The 17851-nt window shown below is 51.6% G+C and overlaps 1 protein-coding gene across 2 annotated transcripts in view; it reads left to right on the top strand.

Moving 5' to 3' along the window:
• The window catches only part of TCEA2 (transcription elongation factor A2), a 63248-nt gene extending 46821 nt beyond the window's left edge, over positions 1–16427 (top strand). Inside the window, exons 1-11 of one of the 2 annotated variants that reach the window (XM_061441650.1) lie at positions 1907–2034; positions 3278–3486; positions 4432–4494; positions 5119–5224; positions 6636–6726; positions 10956–11089; positions 12439–12495; positions 13259–13413; positions 13691–13837; positions 15584–15655; positions 16128–16427. In XM_061441650.1, the coding sequence (XP_061297634.1) occupies positions 3319–3486; positions 4432–4494; positions 5119–5224; positions 6636–6726; positions 10956–11089; positions 12439–12495; positions 13259–13413; positions 13691–13837; positions 15584–15655; positions 16128–16136 (1002 nt within the window). In that variant the 5' untranslated portion in view covers positions 1907–2034; positions 3278–3318 and the 3' untranslated portion in view covers positions 16137–16427. Of the gene's footprint in view, positions 1–1883; positions 2035–3277; positions 3487–4431; positions 4495–5118; positions 5225–6635; positions 6727–10955; positions 11090–12438; positions 12496–13258; positions 13414–13690; positions 13838–15583; positions 15656–16127 lie in introns of those variants that run through there. The other variant, XM_061441651.1, reaches the window with a different exon arrangement.
• The last annotated feature ends 1424 nt before the right edge of the window (positions 16428–17851 follow it).

The raw sequence follows: 17851 nt of genomic DNA on the forward strand, positions 1-17851 counted from the left end.
ACGCCGCGGCTGCTTCCCAGCCAAGGTCAGGCAGGAGCCCTCCCTGCTCCGCTCTCTTTAACCCTTTGGCAGGAGCAGGGGGATGCTGCTGGCTGCCCGCAGGGGGGACGGGCACGCTTCCCATCCCAGCAGGCAGCAATGGGGTTGTACATAAGGATTCCATACCTCAGGGATACGCTGCCCATCGTGGGCCCTGGGTGAGGCTGGTGTTGATGGGGTGATGGGTTTCTCACTCGGAGGCAGGGAGCAATGGGGTGATGGCGCTCAGCATCGGTGACTGGAAGCTCTGGAATCTGAGGCACGTCCCCAGCCATAGTTGTGGTCAGGAACCATCCTGGCGTTGCAGAGGCACGAACCGCAGCCCCAGTGGCAGCAGGGCCGCTCGAGTGTGCCTCTGACGCCAAGGACCGGCGTGACCCGACCCCACACCGTGGGTCTCGCTTCCAAGGAGCTCCATAGGTGCCCTTGTTGGGACTTGTTCCCTCCTGCCCTCACAGAGGTGGGCCCTGCCCCTGCGAAATGGCATCCCCTCGCTTCCCAGCCAGCCCCTGCCAAGGGATGGAGGCTTTCCAGATGCTGCAGAGGCTCCAGACGCCGGGTTGGAGGGAATTGCGTTTGCAAACATGGGGCCAAGCCAAGAAGTTTCAAGGTAGCTCCAAGCACCATGGCAAGGAGAGGGTCTGGAGCTCAGGTTTGGTCTGGGGCCACCTCTGCTGGTTTGGGGATGAACCGAAACGCGTCTCACACATCTGGGGAAGCAGGTCTCGCTCAAGGGGTATGTCCACCTCTATGTGAGCTGCTGCAAAGGTGCCGAATGGGTGGGTTTGGGGGACAACCACAGTAGAGGTTTAGCAACGCTCCCCACCTTTGTGTGCTGGATAAGCTTAAACTCTGTCCTCAGTGACTCAGTCACCGCATGGATGGAGCTGAGCACAGGCAACCCTGGCGGTGCAGCCTGAAGGCCACACAGCAGCGCATCCTCTGCCTCCCCCTGCGCTGCAGCCGCGCCGGGGCAGGATGCGGCCGCTCTTTACCAGCGCAGGCAGGGCCGGGAGGAGGCCATGGAAGTTCTCCCGCTGCCAGGAACCAGCTGGAGGGAACAACAATATCCAGAGTCCCACCGCAGGTCCCCGGAGGACGCGGGGCGCTCGCACAGCGTACGAGTGCCACCTACAGGGGGGCTCCGCGCCTGGGCACCCCTAAAGCATCCAGCCCCGCTCCATCCCATCCTTCTCTCAGGTACCCCCAAGTCCACACTGGACCCATTGCAATCACCGCGTGTTAGTGTAGTGGGGATAACCACAGCGCTTAAGGGTCACCCGATGCAGGGCTGCAACCACGGGTGATGCCCTTGCGGTGCTCAAGGATGGAAAAGCGACTCCAACGCTGATCAAACACCCAGTTCCAGCTGCCTTTGAGGCAGTGCTCTGGGCTCCATAGGGACCCGCTCACCTGCGGCTGCTGCAGGCGGCCAAATGGGGCTCAGCTGTGTCAGGGGCTGGGCAGTTTATAAAGGGCTGGGCTCTAGGGGCCAGTGCTGCAGTGCTCAGCATCCCTCTTGGAGCCCACCCTGGAGCCCTTTGGGGTGATGGAGCCCTGCGGGACGGGGCAGCTCGGCCTGGCTGAAGAAGGGGACGGCCCGGGCTGCCCCACAGCCGGTGTGTCCCTACGGCTTTGGGGGGGGAGCCATGGGGACCGCGCTCCGCTGCAGGGCCTGAGGTTGGGGGGGGGGGGCTCGGACTACAGCCCCCACAGTGCCCCGGGGTGAGCGCGGGGCACGCTGGGAGTTGTAGTCCCCTGCCCTGTGACGAAGAGGCTGGCTGGCGCCCGGAGGACTACAAGTCCCGTCGTGCCTTGCGCGTCGCCCGCTCTGCCTGAGGCACCGGGGGTTGTGGTGGGCACCGGGCAGGCACCGACAGCTCCCCCAAGTCCCGGCCGGGACCGGCGGCCGCGGGCAGCGGCGCCATGGGCGGGGAGGAGGAGATCGTTCGCATCGCCCGGCGGCTGGACAAGATGGTGGCCAAGAAGAGCGCGGTGAGTGGCGGCGGCCGGGCCCCCGCCGCACGCCTCGGGTGGGCGGCCTCCCCTTCACCCGGGGCTGGCGGCTGCAGCATCCATCTCCGCGGGGCCCCCGTCCTCGCTGCGGACCCCCTGCTTCTCCCTCCGCGCCCGTTGTGAGGGGGTCTCCTCCTTCCCCAGCCCTCATTTTTGGGGCCTCGTTCTGGGGGCACCCCCCCCCACTGTCGCTATCGCGATAGAGCAGAAGCCCCCTCCTCTATCGAGATGCGGTTCCCTCTCCCAAACGGGGCGGCACCGGGGGACAGGCCCCATGTCCGTTCCCCATCCGTTGCGGTGCTGCGGGTTCCACCCACCGGCCGTTATAGGGGGGCGGCTCCATGGTCCCCTGTGGTGCTATGGGAACCCTTCCTCCCCGCATCTCGGCACCCTTAGGGCTCATCCTGCTCCTGCTGGGGTGCTCCCCTCCTTGGAGCGTCCTCAGCCTTTGAGTTGGGAGCCATTGGGAAGGAGGATTCCTTGCACATCCCTCCCCGCACTGCCCTTGGAGCCCTGCTGTGTGCCCTTAGGGAGAGCCCCCGTGCTTCTGTACTTGCCTCCTGCATCCCTGTCCTATACAAGCACCACTTCTGCTCACTCCCCTGTGTGTTTGAGCATGGAGGGCTGGCCTCGCTGCTGTCTGCACACCGGGGGTCTCACAGGGGGAGAAACTGCCTGGGGGGGGGCATTAGGAAGTGTTTCCCTGCCTAATGGGATATGTCTGATGGTGCTCATACAAGTACCAGCCGCATCATGAGCGCTAAGGCAGCGAGCTGGGTGATGAGGGTTTGTGATGGTGGCCTGCTGTACAGCTGGGGCTGGGGCATGGCAGTGGGGAGCAGGAGGGATGGGGTTAGGGAATGTGGTGTTTGGGGGATGGGATGCTGGCTGCGGTCGTCATGTGAACTTTGGAATGCCAAACCGGCTCTGCCAGCGGTGGATGGGGTGAGCACTGGTGCTTGTGTAGCTCTAACGGCCCAGGAGAGTGTGTTTGGGCTAAACCACAGCCTGCGGTGTCTGTTCCCGGTGATGGTAGGCTTTCAACGCCATTGCTGAAATAGGAAAGGAGCAACTTTTGCTGAATTTGCTTCCAAGCTTCATTGGGAAAGAGGCAGCTTCTTCAGAGCAGTCTGCAGTGCTTCCTCTGGGCTGGCACTGGTGTGGTACTGAGCCGTAGCGTGTGTGTGTTGTACATCAGCTAATTTGCTAACTCTTCCTGCAGGATGGTTGCCTGGAGTACCTCTTTGTTGCTCTAGTTTTTGCATGGATCCCCATTTGCTGCCAGTGTGCCAAGTGACTCCCTTTCTGATAACGGAGACAGGAACCACCAGGTCATTTTGTATGTTAAGGGCTGGATTTAATGGAGTCCTTGTGGCTGCAGGAGGAACGGGAAGGTGTGAAGCTGCCCGAGTGGGAAGCTGCTCGTTCTGGGTATGGTAACGTGTGGTTTATGCTGGTGTGTGTTGCTTTTGTGCACGCTGACAGCTTTGACTCTGCTTTGGCTTTCTCAGCATCTGTTCTGTAGGGTGGCACTTGGCAGCTGGATGGCTTCCTGCAATGAATGGGGAAGGCAGGGAGGATGGGATCCCAGGACAGGGTCCGTGCAGGCTGCTTCTCTTCCCCACAAGGTTGGGCTCTGTAGGCCTTGTGCTGCCAATGGGCTTGGAGTGGTTGGTGTTTTAAATGAGCTCTTAAATAGGAACACTAGAAGGCCTTGTTTGATAGAAGGGAATGGGAGGCAAGAGCCAGCTGAATAGACAGGCAGACTGCAGGCTGTGATGCCTGCCATTTCTGAGTGGCTGTCAATTTTAGGTACCTACATATTGCCTAGCCAGCTTTTTTTTTCCTAGATCCAGGTTCTGGAATGCAGAACTGATGCAAGGAAACCTCATATAATGAGTTCAAGTGACCTGCTGTTCAGCATCACTGCTTGATGGCTTTGCTCCTGGTATCAGCAATAGTCCTGAGCAGAGTGGGGTATTAATATGAAAACTAGGAAACAGCTACACTAAGATTCATGTTCCAAGAGGATACTTTGAGCTCTGGACAGTGATTCTGGGCTGTAGGTGGGTGACTGAAGCTCTTGCAACTATGCCAGGATGTTCTTGTGAGCCAGTACTTGCCAGGTAAGGACAGTAAGCTAATGCTGCAGTTGTTCCATACACCAGCAAAGACCTGTAGAGATCCAGTGCTCTCCTGTTTTGCCTATTCTAATATCTCAGGTGCCTTCAAATTGTAGGATCTCCTGTCTGTCCAGAACAGCAACCCCCACAGAGTGCTGGTGGTTTTCCCTTCAGATTCAGCTTTCTGAATTTATTCCCATTATCTCTTTACCAACAGCTGAGGCACTCATTGAGTTTCTCTTTTCCTCTCCAGGATGGTGCAATGGATTTACTGAAAGAACTGAAAAGTATGCCTATGACTTTGGACTTGCTGCAGGTGAGTTGCACAGGGTCAAAAGCTGATATCTGCATCTGGATGAGCTCAAAGTGTCTTAATAAATGTAACAGATTTATTCTTGCTTCTTGCCTCACTGAAAGCATCAAAGTAAATGTTAAATACAGAAAATAGTACTGAACCTGGGGTTCGGAGTGGCAGTTGCATAGCTCTGTGCCACAGTGTGTAGCTAATGAGGCAGGTGTGGGCAACTGCTCCTGTCTTAGGCTTCAAGAAGAGGAAAGACCGGATTGAAGTAGCAACCACAGAGGGCAATCATGGGAGAAGTTCTTTAAGTCTTTGTGATGGTAATATTTAGGACAATGGGGAGGGTGAGCACAATTACAGTACAGAGGTTAAGATATACATCCTGAGTCTTTTTACTCAAGGTTGAATGTCACTTCCAGACCTGTAGAGAAGGTGTTTGTGGGTGAGTGTATGTCTGCTTTTGGATAGTTTGAGCTGGAGTGTCATCTCACTCTAACAAGAAGAGATAATCATTGTGCAGGTCCTTGGATACTTCATATCTTGGTCATTGCTTTGACTTCCTCGTGCTTGTTTCTGGTTTGGGTTAGTAACAAATAACAAATCTGGCTTGGAGTGATTCATATGAATGTTCACTTGCAGTCCACCCGCATTGGGATGTCGGTGAATGCACTGAGGAAGCAGAGCACAGATGAAGAAGTGATCTCTCTTGCCAAATCCCTCATCAAATCTTGGAAGAAACTCCTAGGTAAGGAAATCGGCATGTTCCTGTCATATTTGACTTGGGAAGGAGCTGCCTTCAGCTGCAGACTGGGTTTCTGGGATCCATTCATCTCTGGATCTGAAAAGAATATTCTGGCAAACCAGCCTTTACAATTGCACCCTCTGGCTTTCAGATCTACCATGGATTCTTCTAGTAGCTCCTGTTGAGCTAGCTCATCCTTGAAAAAGCATTGAAAGCTTCAGGACTGCATGTACTTACCCATATAATAAGTAGTAGCATTATTTATCTGTGTTCTGAACCCTCTGCCCCAGCTTCTGTGCTGCGTGTCGTTAATACAGGGTGTGCTGTCTGCCTTGTGCAACAGCTTGGAAAGAAATGCTGGAATGCATTTGGGTGATGAGTTGTAGAAGGACTTTAGTTTAACACCTTGTGGAGAAGTTCACATGGACTGCTGCCTGCTGGGGAGGCTTTCATGGTGATGGATGCCATGAGCAGGAGCTTGCAGTTCTGTCTGAGGGATCTTCAAGCTGATACAGCACAGACTAATGTCAGCATCCCAGAGGGAGGGATTGCAAATATGGGTTTATTGGTTTCCTTTGTGGTAGAAGAATGAGACATCTGCAGTGCTGAGGTTAGAGGGGCAGGTCTACCTGTGTCCTGCTCCACCCTGTGTCTCCCAGTCTGTATTGGTGGCAGAGCATCTCAATGTGAGATTAAAATGCTCCTATTTGAACAGATCTTTTGGGGCAGCTCTATGTGGAAAGAGCAAGAACAATGTAGTGTTTGAGGCAAAATGAACTGTGCTTGACTCTGCTTTGCACCCCAGGGCTCCTCCTTTGAGAGGCTAAATGTATGTTAGAAGCACTTTTCCTGCCCTGGCTGGGACTGTCACTTCCACATGATGGGTGTTGGCCAGGCTGAGACACTTCACCTCTGGGTCAGGCTTGTTCTACAGCCTAATGAAAGCCCTCTCCAGGGTTGTGCTATTGGCTTTCAGCAGCACTTGGGAAACAGCAGAAGCTGTATTCCCAGAAGGACCAGCCCATGCTGGCCCATCAGGTGGTGTTGGCTGGAAATGCTGCTTGCTTTAGAGAACTTGATGTAATCAGTGCTCTGCAGCCAGGGTGTCTCTGAGGCTTTTGTGCTGAGGCTTGTCTTCTGAGGAGCCTGTGTCTGAGGCAGGGAAGGTGATTGCTCCTCAGTTTAGTGAGGAAAGCTTTGGTTTCAATCAGTTTCTATTTGGAGACAAGCAAAAGCTCTGTTGGAAAGCACTGAAGACTGTAAAGGTGTTCTTTCCCCTGATTCTTTTTGGAGAGTGATAACTTGCTTTAGGCCAATGCTGTGTAGGGCTAAGACATTGATTAGTGGGTGCAGGGTTGTAGCATATAAAGGCCAATACTGAACCCTTCAGCATCCATTTCTCTTCTGAATCCAGATGCTTCTGAGGATAAAAGTGAGGAGAAAAAGAAGGGCCTGTCCTTGCCAACATCCTCCTCGAAGGAGACTGGTAACTCAAGAGACCAAAGGTAATGCTTCCCTGTAACCACAGAGGGTTTGGTTAGAGAATGTGAGCTTGCTTAAGGTATCTTGCATTGATTTTTACTCTTAGGTATGTGAGTTGTGAATTTTGTGTCATCAAATTCCTGGTCAGAAACACCACAAGTGAAGACTTGCTCAGAGATGATGTGTGGTGTCTTTAATAGTGTAATGCAGAAATATACATCTACAAAATAGGGTGGCTTTAGTGAGTGCTGTGATTTTACTCACTTCTTGTTCTGTATTTTTCTGCTGTTATGTGTGGATCTTGTAGTAAATTCCTCTGTTCTTTCTTTTGCATTTTCATCTATTTTTGCTTATTTCTAACTTTGACCTCCTTAGAATGAAGATGATTTTGGGGCTTTGCAATTTCAAGTGGTGGATGGGATTAATACATCACTATAGTGAGCCATTCCTTTGTCCTTGACACATCCCAGCTTACTGGTAAAGGAGGCAGATTATCCTCCAGGATAAGGGCAGAAGCCTGTTTGGAATTCCTGTTGGCTGTTGCTGATGGGGAAAGGAGAAGGCAAGAACTTGGCTGGTACTGCTCAAGCCAGGAATGAGGTCAAAGAAACAGGGAAGCTTCTGTTTCAACCTTTGGAAACTTGACCTTGTGGAATGCAGACCCTAAGGGGAAGGAAGTGTGAGACATTCCCTGGGCACGCTGCAGTAGACACTTGATGAGCAAAACAAGCTGGGCCTGTTAGGACATCTGGTTTGAAGGCTGAGACTCATCATTTCACTTGGAATAGCATCCTGGCTGCAGGTAGAGGCAAACCCCTGCTGTGGCTCCTTGCTTTGTCAGTTACTATGGGGTATGTGGAGCTTTGTGGCTTGTCATTAATGCTCCCCTGTGCCTTGATGTGCTGCAGATACTGCAGGGTTTTTTCTCCTTGATGCTTTCCATACATATTCAGCCTCCATCTTCTGAGTGGCAAAGTGTGCCCTTGGCTGGGAAGGATAAACAGAAGCAAATGGATTAGTGTAGCATAGACCAACAGAAGTGGCCAGCTCCTGAGGTCAGCTTGAGCCAGGCTCTCTTTAGAGACTGGAATGCTCCAGGGCTGCAAAATAAACTACTAATCTGCCTTGACAAAAAGAGGATTTATTAGCAGTGAAAAGTCTTTGTTCTTGGAAGCACAGGCTGTGATGGAGAGAGGCTGACTAGCTGCTCAGTGCGCGATAAGCTGGTTCAGATGAGGCTGCTCTCGAGACACCAAAGAGATCAGCTTGTAGTCAGTATTTCAGCCACTTAGTCTGATGGATTTTGGCTGGGCCTTGCTCTTCTCCTCTGTCGGAGAAACTTGAACAACCCTTGGCCTGAAGCTTGCCTTGCTTTCTGGAGCACAGATGTAGAAAATCCCTCTGTAGTGACTAGAGAGCTGCAAGACCTGAGGGTTTGGAGCCAGCCAGCGTGGAGCTGGCACCTGGGAACTCACATTGCTGCATTACTGTAATCCAAAGCATATTCTGCTGTGCTGTAGTATCTTAGCCCATTAGTGTAGTACACTTTAATGGGCTGTGTCTAATATTGCTGTGTCTCTGGCAGCATGAGCTTTTCCTCTTCCAGGGTTCTCTAAACTGCTTTTATGAGGAGGTCTTGGGTCTGTGGCCTGAATTCAGCTCTTCTGTGGGACTTCCTTCCAGTGCAGTCCCTGGCTGTTGCTTTGTCACCATTTGTTCCAGCATGGCCTTTTTTATGTATGAGCTTTTGTTGCCTGGATGGATTTACAAGCTCTTTCTCCTGTTTAACAGCAGCAGTGTGAACCACAAGGAACATACGAGTCTTTTAGGTGTGTTTGAGCTCTTTCACAGCTCTTCTAATTACAAACTAACTTTAAAAGCTGAACAGACTTTCTGTGCAGTCTTTGGAATGGCTGAAAGTCTGTTGTCATCTCAGGGCACATAGACTGTGTATATGGGTGAATGTCTTTACTTTTCAGCTAACAGCAGTGGGATAACCATGCATCTTTAGCTTTTTTCCCCACCTCTAGAGAGTGGAAATCTCCATCCCAAGTTTTCCAGTATTTCAGGACTTCCCTGCTGTAAAGCACTTCAGTTCCTTCAGCCTTTCCCTTTATTGTAGGTATGGTTTTGAGGCTTTTTGCCTTTTTCCTTTGGGAAGTCTTATTTTTCCAGGCTGTTTTATGCAACGTGATCAGCTGTGATTTTAAGCAGAGCTATTCGAGTTGTGGATGCTTTGCTATGTATGCCCCATGTGTACTGCCTGTGATCTGTACACAGCAGCTCCCTAGGTACAAAAGTGCCTGGTGGTGCTTTGCACATCCCAGATGGGAGAAGCTCATGGTCTAATTTACTTGCAAGCTAAGATGCTTGTCTTTAACATGTGCAGTGTAAATCCTAATGAGTGTTTTGAGCTGTTTGGCCACAAATGTGTTCCTTAATAGCATCCTGCAGTGCTGACCAGTAAAACAAGCTGGTAAAAAGGATTTTATTCGGCTGCTGGTCAAAGATCCACACTAAGCTTGCAATGTAATCCCTCTCAGAGTGTATCTATTTCATCTGAGCAAGAAATGAATCTGCTCTGGCTTGACATGGACAGCTTGCTGGAGGTGCACTGGTGGATGCTGCTTAAAAAGGTCTGGCGAGGTTTTGAACTGTGGAAATCCAGTAGCTCTAATTATGATCTACAGGCTTTAAGGCACTGCAGAGCCAAACTGGATCTGAACTCAGCAGCAGGGTGTCCCAGGATAAATCCCTGGACTTGCCTGGCTCAGTCTGTGCAGCCACAGATTCGGAAGGTTTCCAGCTTAGCACAGTTTTATTGGGGGCCTGCCTAATCCCTTCCAGGACAGTGAAGTGGAAGTGCCTGGTCATAACATTTCTTTTTGCTGGCAGAGAGCTGGTGGTAATGACCCAGCTGAAGAGCAACTGTCAAACCACTTGGATCTTCAAGGATGTGTTGCCAGAATGGCAAGGGTGAAATACCAGGGTTTCTCTTTCTTTTACTGCATTAATGCTACCAGGCATTGGCCATAAATACACTGCATTTTATGACCCAAACACCAAAGCTGGAGCAATGTCTGCTGAAAAAATTGCTGTTTTGCTGATTTAAGGTGGAGGGGAAGAGCTCTACAAAATCATCTGGGAATCATAATAGCCCACATCAGTGTTTGCAGGGCTAACTAACTCTCCTTGCAGATGTTAGGCTTTATGGGCAAAGATGCCCAGCACTGTGGGTGTAGCATCAGCTGAACAGCTCAGTGAAGCTCCTCTCCAGCACGCACAGTGCGTGCAAGCCCAGCCTGTGCAGTGATTTGTCACCCTGTGATGGTGCAGGCGGCAGGTCTGGGTGCTCATTCTGTGCCTCCAGTCTCCCCTGGCAGATGACCTGAGTCAGCCACGGCAGGCAAGTGTTTGCATTCCCTTGTCTGTGCCTGTGATTGCTTGCAAGTGGAAATGAAGCTACCTTTATGAGGGAACCAGTATTTCAGTCTTGTGCAAGCTCTGTGTGGCTTGCAGAGGTGCTCTTCTGAGGTGAGTAATCAGAGTCTTGTCCAGGTTACAGGAAAAAGATCCTCTTATGGATTATGATTTAATATTGGAGCTGAAGGTGCCTTTTTCTTTCTCTTCCTTGGCATTGCAGCTCCTTCTTTAGGCTTCTCTGCTTTCTGCTTCAGAAGGCAGCATCCTGCACCCCTTGTCGGCGACAGAGGGCTGGAGCACTGATGTGTTGAGCTCTTTCTTCTTGCTGACATCTTGGCAGCAAAAGATGCGAGATGTGGAACCACTTGAGATTCACTTTATTGGTGGCTTCTGCTCCCTTTCTGCTGAGAGCAGTTATGGACTTGGTGTCCTGTGAAATAAGAGGATTAATGTGCCATGACTCTGCACTGCGCTACCAGACCGAGATGGTCACAGCAAGTCCTGAGTGCATTTGAATTACTGATGGTGTCCAATGGCTTTGTAGCATTTTCACTTCGTGCCCAGTGGTGCAGTTGTGTGGGTGAATGGCAAGTTGGTTGGCATGGATTAAACCCTCCCTTTACAGCCAGCAGAGTCACAGGAGAGCTCGTGGCTGGGTCGATGGTGTTGGTTGCTGTATTGTGCTGATTCGGGTGCGTGTCTGCACTGCTTTCCTCTGACTGGTTTTGTGTTGTGATTAACAGGATGCTTGGCCACAGCCCTGCTGATCCCTCCTCTGCTCTCAGTGCCCTGAACTGAGCCATTCTGACAGGTGACGTTTCTCTTTTAGCTCCAACAAAAGGCAGGAGCCTCCGAAGACTCCGACCACCCCCAAAATCACCACCTTCCCCCCGGCGCCCGTCACCTGCGATGCTGTCCGCAACAAGTGCAGGGAGATGCTGACAGCAGCTCTGCAGGCTGATGGTAAGTGCTGGGGAGGCAATTCCTGCATTGCTTGAAGTGCTTCACAGCTCCTGGTGCATTCTGTGTGTAGGTCAGTACCTATAGATATGCTCTTGTCAAGGGGTTACTACCAGCAGCTCCACTGGTCACCCCTTTTCCACACATCCCTTAGACACTTCTACAGGGACTTGGTTTGAGCCAGAGGCTCAGCACTGTGTCAGGTAATGGATGCTAAGAGCATGGGGTTATGCTCTGCAGCCTGGGGTGGTCTGGCCAGTTTAATCTTCAGGCGTGCAGGTATTTGCTTCCCTTTCTAGCTCTCTGTCTTGTCTGTAAAGCAAAGCTGTCATCTCTGCTTACCCTTGGGCACAAAGTGGAGCTATAACTCAGTAGATGGAAACTGTTGGTAACAGTGCTTACCCCAGTCACTGTCTGCTCTTAGGCTCCCTCCCTCCCTTTACACACTGGAGCCTCTTAAATGCTCTGGTCCTCTGTGGATCTGGGGTAGAACAGGTCTCTCTTGCACTCAGTCTGTGACCTCTAAAATGAAAGGCAACTGTAGGTGCTCAGCATCTCTGACAGGCAGATTTGAAACACCTCAAGCTGAACACATGCTTGTCTCCACATTGCAGATCCCTTTGGAAAACTGGGGTCTAAGCCCTGTAGAGTTTTATTCATTTGGAGCCAAGGAATGTAGACAGCAGATGGAGAAGTTCAAGTCTTTACTTCCAGCCTTCCTGTGCATGTGTTTATGCTGCATTAAATACTTCGTATACCTCTTAGAAAAACCCTTTTCCATATGGAGTCTGGAAATGAGTCCACTTGAGTCTTTCACTAAGCTCAGTTCTGTTCTGCTTATGGTCCTTACTTTATGGCACTGGTTGCTACACTCTGTGATGGTGTTTAGTTGGTGGATGAAAGAAGAGGGAGGGCAGAGTCCTGAAGTGAGAAGAGAGTGAAGGCTTGATTCCAATGCTGCATGCTTTTGTTCCCTGGCAGATTATTGGTCTGAGTAGAGCAACTTCTCATTGACACAAGTATCTGATGAGACTCAGTTCCTGCCTGTGTATGTTTGATTTCAACTGCTCCGAGAATATACTGGGAAACTATGTTCTGGGGCCAAGGTTCTTGTTAGGTTTGTCTGGTGCAGTCCATCTAGAGAGGCAGAAGGCACAGACTGGTTGGACTGGTCTATTTTCATCACTTCCCTTTGCAGAAGGGTTGGAGGGTAGGTAGAGCAAAGGCCATTTGATGCAAAGAGCATCTACATCCAAATAGAAAGCTCTCTAGGTTTGTATCTCAGAAATGCTGAGCCTGGGGACCCTTTGCCTTGTTGGAAGGCACTCACCTCATGTTTCTCTTTCTTCCAGATGACTATGTTGCCATTGGTGCTGACTGTGAGCACATAGCAGCCCAGATTGAAGAATATATCCTTACTGCACAGGGCTTCCTCAAGGGCCTGCATGCCTCCAGGCCATGAAATGAATGTGCTTGGAGGAGAAATGGGACAGTTTGCCTCTGCATAAATGTTCTGCTGCAACTCTGCTTGTTGTAGTTCTGATTCTGTCTCTGCTTGGTTGAGTCCTGGCTCACTAAGGAGCCATCAGTGTAGTGCTGGGAGCTCAGGGCACACCCCTTCCTGGTGTGATGGATGTGGTTGTTTCCTTCCTGTTCACGCCATAATGATCTGGAATGCCCAGCTTGTCCTTCCCATCAGCAGCCTACTTCCTGCTCACCTCTGCTTTCAAGTACATGCAGCTTCCCTGCGCCTCATGTTGAGGAGAATGTGCTGATAGAGACCAAGCAATGGGAAGGATGGAGCAGTGAGGGTCAGGTTTGTGGTGATTTGAGATAAGTCAGGAGTTTGCTTGGTTTGGGGACCATGGACCCTCTTAGTGGAGGGTTTTGTGGCTATGATACTGAGGAAGAGCAGGTTGAGGAGCCTGAGTGTAACTGAAAACAGATTCCTTCCAGCACAGTGAAAAAGCCAGAATTGAAAGCCCTGAATCTGGGATTGCGTTACCCTGCTCCCAAATCCATCACTAACCTCCCAGAGCAGACACTGCTGTTGGGTGCCAGCGCCCTCATCTGTGCTGTGGCAGCAGGTAACACTCTTTTGCCACTCATGAGTGGTGTAGAAGGTGCTTGGAGACCTCTGGGTTGATTGCAGAGTCCTTAACTGCCCTGTACGCATATACCAGGATGTCAAGAACACCGACATGAAGTACAAGAACCGAGTGAGGAGCCGCATCTCCAACCTGAAGGACTCCAAAAACCCTGAGCTGAAGAAGAACGTGCTGTGTGGGGCCATCACCCCTGAGCAGATCGCAGTGATGACCTCGGAGGTGAGGAAGCTTGAGGAGCAGGTTTACTGCTTACAGGGGATGCTCTGCTGTTGCCAAGTGCATAGGGAGGGAATAGCACTGGGGTTTGCAATGTGGGGAGCAGTCTGGGCCTTCAGATCAGCACAGGGGCCTAGGTATGAACCAAACAGCAGGACTGAAAGGCTTTCTGTCAATACCCATCTGTTAGGCCACCCTGTCCTGTTGACTCTTTGCACTGTGGTGGGTGTGGAGGTAAAACTGGACAGATGGGCTTAATATTGCTCCTTTCTTTTGAAAGGAAATGGCCAGTAATGAGCTGAAAGAGATCAGGAAAGCCATGACCAAAGAAGCGATCCGGGAGCATCAGATGGCCAAGACAGGAGGGACACAGACTGACCTCTTCACCTGTGGCAAGTGCAAGAAGAAGAACTGCACCTACACCCAGGTTGGTCTTCCTGCTCCTGCAGCTTCCACACTGACCCCTGCACAGGATGTGATCCATCACAGTCGTGAGCTCTTATTGCTCCATGACAGCACAGACTTTGCTACTGGTGGAGAGAACCCTTTTGTGTGCTTAAAGCTCTCTAAATGTCCTGCTTTTGCACAGTGGTTTCTGCACGTGTTTCCTTGGAGCTTGTGTAGCTTCTTTTGGCTCTCTGTACAAGAGCAGCGCTAAGGAAGCTTTCAGAAGCTGTGCAGCTCCTTGAAAGCAGGTGCTGGGAATGTGTTGATTCGAAGGAGTGGGGAGTGTGGGTGAGAGGCTGCAGAAACCTAGTGTGTTGATGGTATTAAAAGAGCAAATGAAGGCTGTAGAGAAGACAAATCCCAACTTAGTTAAAAATCAAACAAGGAGCAACCAAAGCAGTGCTGTGAGCAGGTAAAGGGGATTTTCCTTCTCAATGGGCAGCTGCTGGAGGGCTTATGCATTACCAGTGCTTTCCATTCCCATGTTCTTGCCAGGCATCTGGAGATAAATGTGCCTTTGCCATGAGTCAGTGCATTAGAATGTGCAGAGACCCAAAAATGCACCAGCAACCACACGATCGCTACCGAGTGGGTGTGCACAAACTGTGTGTGCTTGGACCTGATGTGCAAGAGCAGATGAGAGCCAGGCAGCTGACCAGGGATTTCCCTTGGCTCAGGAGTGGTTTTGCATCTGACAGCCTTGCCCTGTATTGAGTAAATCAGTTGGAAGCAGTGCCTGGAATATCTCACCTCAGCAGCACATGGGACTCGGTCTCCTCCTGTATTGGACTGGAGTGCAACTGCCTGGAATTAGGCAGGTGACAGCAGTGTCTTTTAAATAGAAAATTCAGTTTTCTGTATTTCTATTAATAAAATCACTGTCTTGTGACTGAGCTCTATGTTCCAAGTGGATGAAGTGGTGTTTATGGAAGCACTGGAAGCCAGGCAGGAGCATTGGGTGAGAATTCCAGAGTTCAGCCATCCAGCCTGCTTGCAAAACTTGCTTAATGTGCATCATGCAAATAGTGACTCTTGCAGAGTGGGTAATTACACACATAGCTCATAATTACCCCTCAGCACAGTTCTGCTGCCTGACTTGCACAGGGAGTGCCAGCATTTCCAGTGTGGATCTGCCTTGTGGTATTCAAATGCCCTGAAAATCTCATCTTTAGCAAAGTATGTGTTTCTGGCAAGGGCTGGGCAGAGGCAGCAGCCACATCTGGGTTAAATAGCAGAGTTCCTGCATGGCTCCAATACAAATGAGCCTGGGAATGTCCAGGACCTGGTAACCCAGAGCATGCTCCTGTGAGGCCAGGACACAGGACTGGTCTGTAAGCGGGGAATGGCTCGAGTGCTGCTGTTATGGGTTGCTGCTGAGCATGTGTTTGATGGGCTGAGGGGTTCGTGGTCTCGCTGCCTCCCTTCCCAGGGCAGCACAGGGAGGGATTTGCAGTGGGTTTGTTCATGCCTAGAGCCACCCACAGAGAATGGGCAGCAGAGGGGATGAGCAGGGATATCTGCTGCCCCACAACGCATCCCTCTGGGTAGTGTCAGGCTAGAGAGGGGCCATGAGGTGTGCATAGAGGTGTAAAGCATAACCAGACTCATCTTAAAGGGAGGCTCATTTTGCTGTCCCAAGCCTCAGGGTCTCATTGATCTGACAGTGTGACCCCAATGGGGTGATGGTGATTGCTTGCCTCTCATTTCCTTTGTGCCCCCCACCCAGGTGCAGACCCGCAGCTCGGATGAGCCCATGACCACCTTCGTCGTGTGCAACGAGTGTGGGAATCGCTGGAAGGTATCACACCAAGGCTGTTGCTGGCACTGGGGGTGTTGGGTGGCTGCACCACGATCTGCAGATACTTGGCTGCCCTCAGAGGTATTTGCCAAGCACTAGCAAAGTGATCTTTCCTTCCCAGCATAGAGGCTCCTGGGTTCATCCCATCTCTGCAGAGCTGGGTCAAGGCTCACATTCCCTGTCTCCCTCCTCACATCCCTTCTTCCATGAGCAACCTCACAGTGCTTCTCATGCTCCCGTTACCCCTGAGGGATGGTGGTGATGACATTGAGGCTTCAAATGCCAAAGAGCAATGGCTGGGAAAAGCAGTTTGGTCCCTACTCCAGGGGCTGAGCCCTGCCTCTGCAGAATCGCAGCTTCAGAAACAAGACATCCCCTGCATCCCTGTCTTGTGTGCAGCACATTGCATGCCCCAGAGCTCCCTTTGGCAGTGAGGCTTTCTAATGAAGGTTTAAACTCCCTTCTCTTACAGTTCTGCTGATACGTGCCGTGGCTTGAGAGCAGCAGCCTAAAGCAGCTCAGAGCGTGACCTCCATACGCCAGCTCCAGTTGTGTTCTGTGTCCCAAGTGAGTTTGCATTGTCACACGCTGAGAGAGCAGCAATGGGGAGGCTTCTTCACATGGGCCTCGGTGGGGAGAGCCACAGCCACAGGCTGATGGGGGGGAGCTCACTGCACACACGTGGTTGTTATTTCCTCATCTAAGCAAATCCGGTCACTTTTCCTTCAAAACTAATATTAAACATTTTTGTCAGTTTCTGACTTTTATTGGAGCTGTGCCCATGCAGCACTTTGGGTTTTGTGGTGTGGAACTGAATGGGAGCCTCACAGAGGGTCAGTGTCCACATGATGGGAACTGAACAGTGCCCTGGAGTGCAGCATTCAGTTGATTTTTTGCAGTGATGTATGTACCTTGTCATGGAACCACAGACTGGTTTGGGTTGAAGGGACCTTAAAGCTCCTCCAGCCCCAACCCCTGCCGTTGGCAGGGACCCCCTCCACTGGAGCAGCTTGCTCCAAGCCCCTGTGTCCAACCTGGCCTTGAGCACTGCCAGGGATGGGGCAGCCACAGCTTCTCTGGGCACCCTGTGCCAGCGCCTCAGCACCCTCACAGGGAAGAGCTTCTGCCTCAGAGCTCATCTCAGTCTCCCCTCTGACAGGCCTTGAAATGCCAACAGCAAAGCCTGCTGCAAAGAGAATGTGCTGCTCAGGTTGTAGCAAATGAAGTAGGGTGACACCAGCCACATAAAGGAGAGGGACAGGACAGGGAGGAGAGAGTGCTAAGCCCATGTGGGCATTCCCTAGTACTCCATCCCTCTGTGGAAGGAGACCCTTGTGGCCAGGATCTAGAAGCAGGGAGGGTCAGCAGCCTGTTGTTATTCCTGCTGCCCTGAAGACTGCTTCCCATCGTGCAGGGATCCTGAGTGCAGTTAGACTTGCTACAGGGAGATGACATCAGTAAAAAAGGTGGAGGGAATCCACACAGTGGGAATGTCAAAGGGAGTCCCAGCCACTTTCTTGCTTGTTCAAGCTCTTCTCCTGCCTTGGCAGCTGAAAGGCAGCCTTGGTTTTCAGAGGGATTTGTTGGAGAGGAAATGCTGCAAATACAGGAGGAATTCCAGAGGCTTGGACCTGGAGGTGGGGTATGGATTACAGCATCGGTGGGAGCTGTTAGCACTTGGCTCTAGAAACACATGAGGTCTGAAGTGAGCTCAGAGCTTGTTGTTTGGAAGGGGTGAGATAAAGGAGCCTGGGATCAGAGCAAGGCGCAGGTGCCACCTCTGCAGGTAGGACGCTGGGAAGGAGCCCTGCAGGATCAGGCTTGTTCTGGGAGCTACTGAAATCCCTCTTTTCCTGTCCCTTAGCTGGGGTGATGCAGCTCCAGGGGACCCCAACAGAGCCTCTGGGTTAGGGGCTGCTCAGGGAGCAGGCCTGTGCCCTGTAGCTCTTGTGCTGCCAAGCAGTGCAGGTGCATTTGCAGTCGCATGTTGGGGCATTGCTCCCCTGTTCTAGAGTGAAACCCAAGTATTTCCCCTGGCTTTCCAGCACAGGCCTTGGAGCTGGTTGGAGAGAAGCAAGCAGCCACATGAGAGCACTGGGAAATGTGCTCTGAGCCCCTTTGAGGGCTGGGTTCTTCCAGAGGCAGGGATCCCAACCGCCTCCTTCGCTCAGGGCTCTCGCATCATGGGGTGCAGCT

The sequence above is a fragment of the Pezoporus flaviventris genome, unplaced genomic scaffold, assembly GCF_033815535.1.
Source record: "Pezoporus flaviventris isolate CSIRO_AGI_PZ_B2104156 unplaced genomic scaffold, CSIRO_AGI_Pfla_v1 ptg000213l, whole genome shotgun sequence".
In the NCBI taxonomy this organism is placed as follows: Eukaryota; Metazoa; Chordata; class Aves; order Psittaciformes; family Psittacidae; genus Pezoporus; species Pezoporus flaviventris.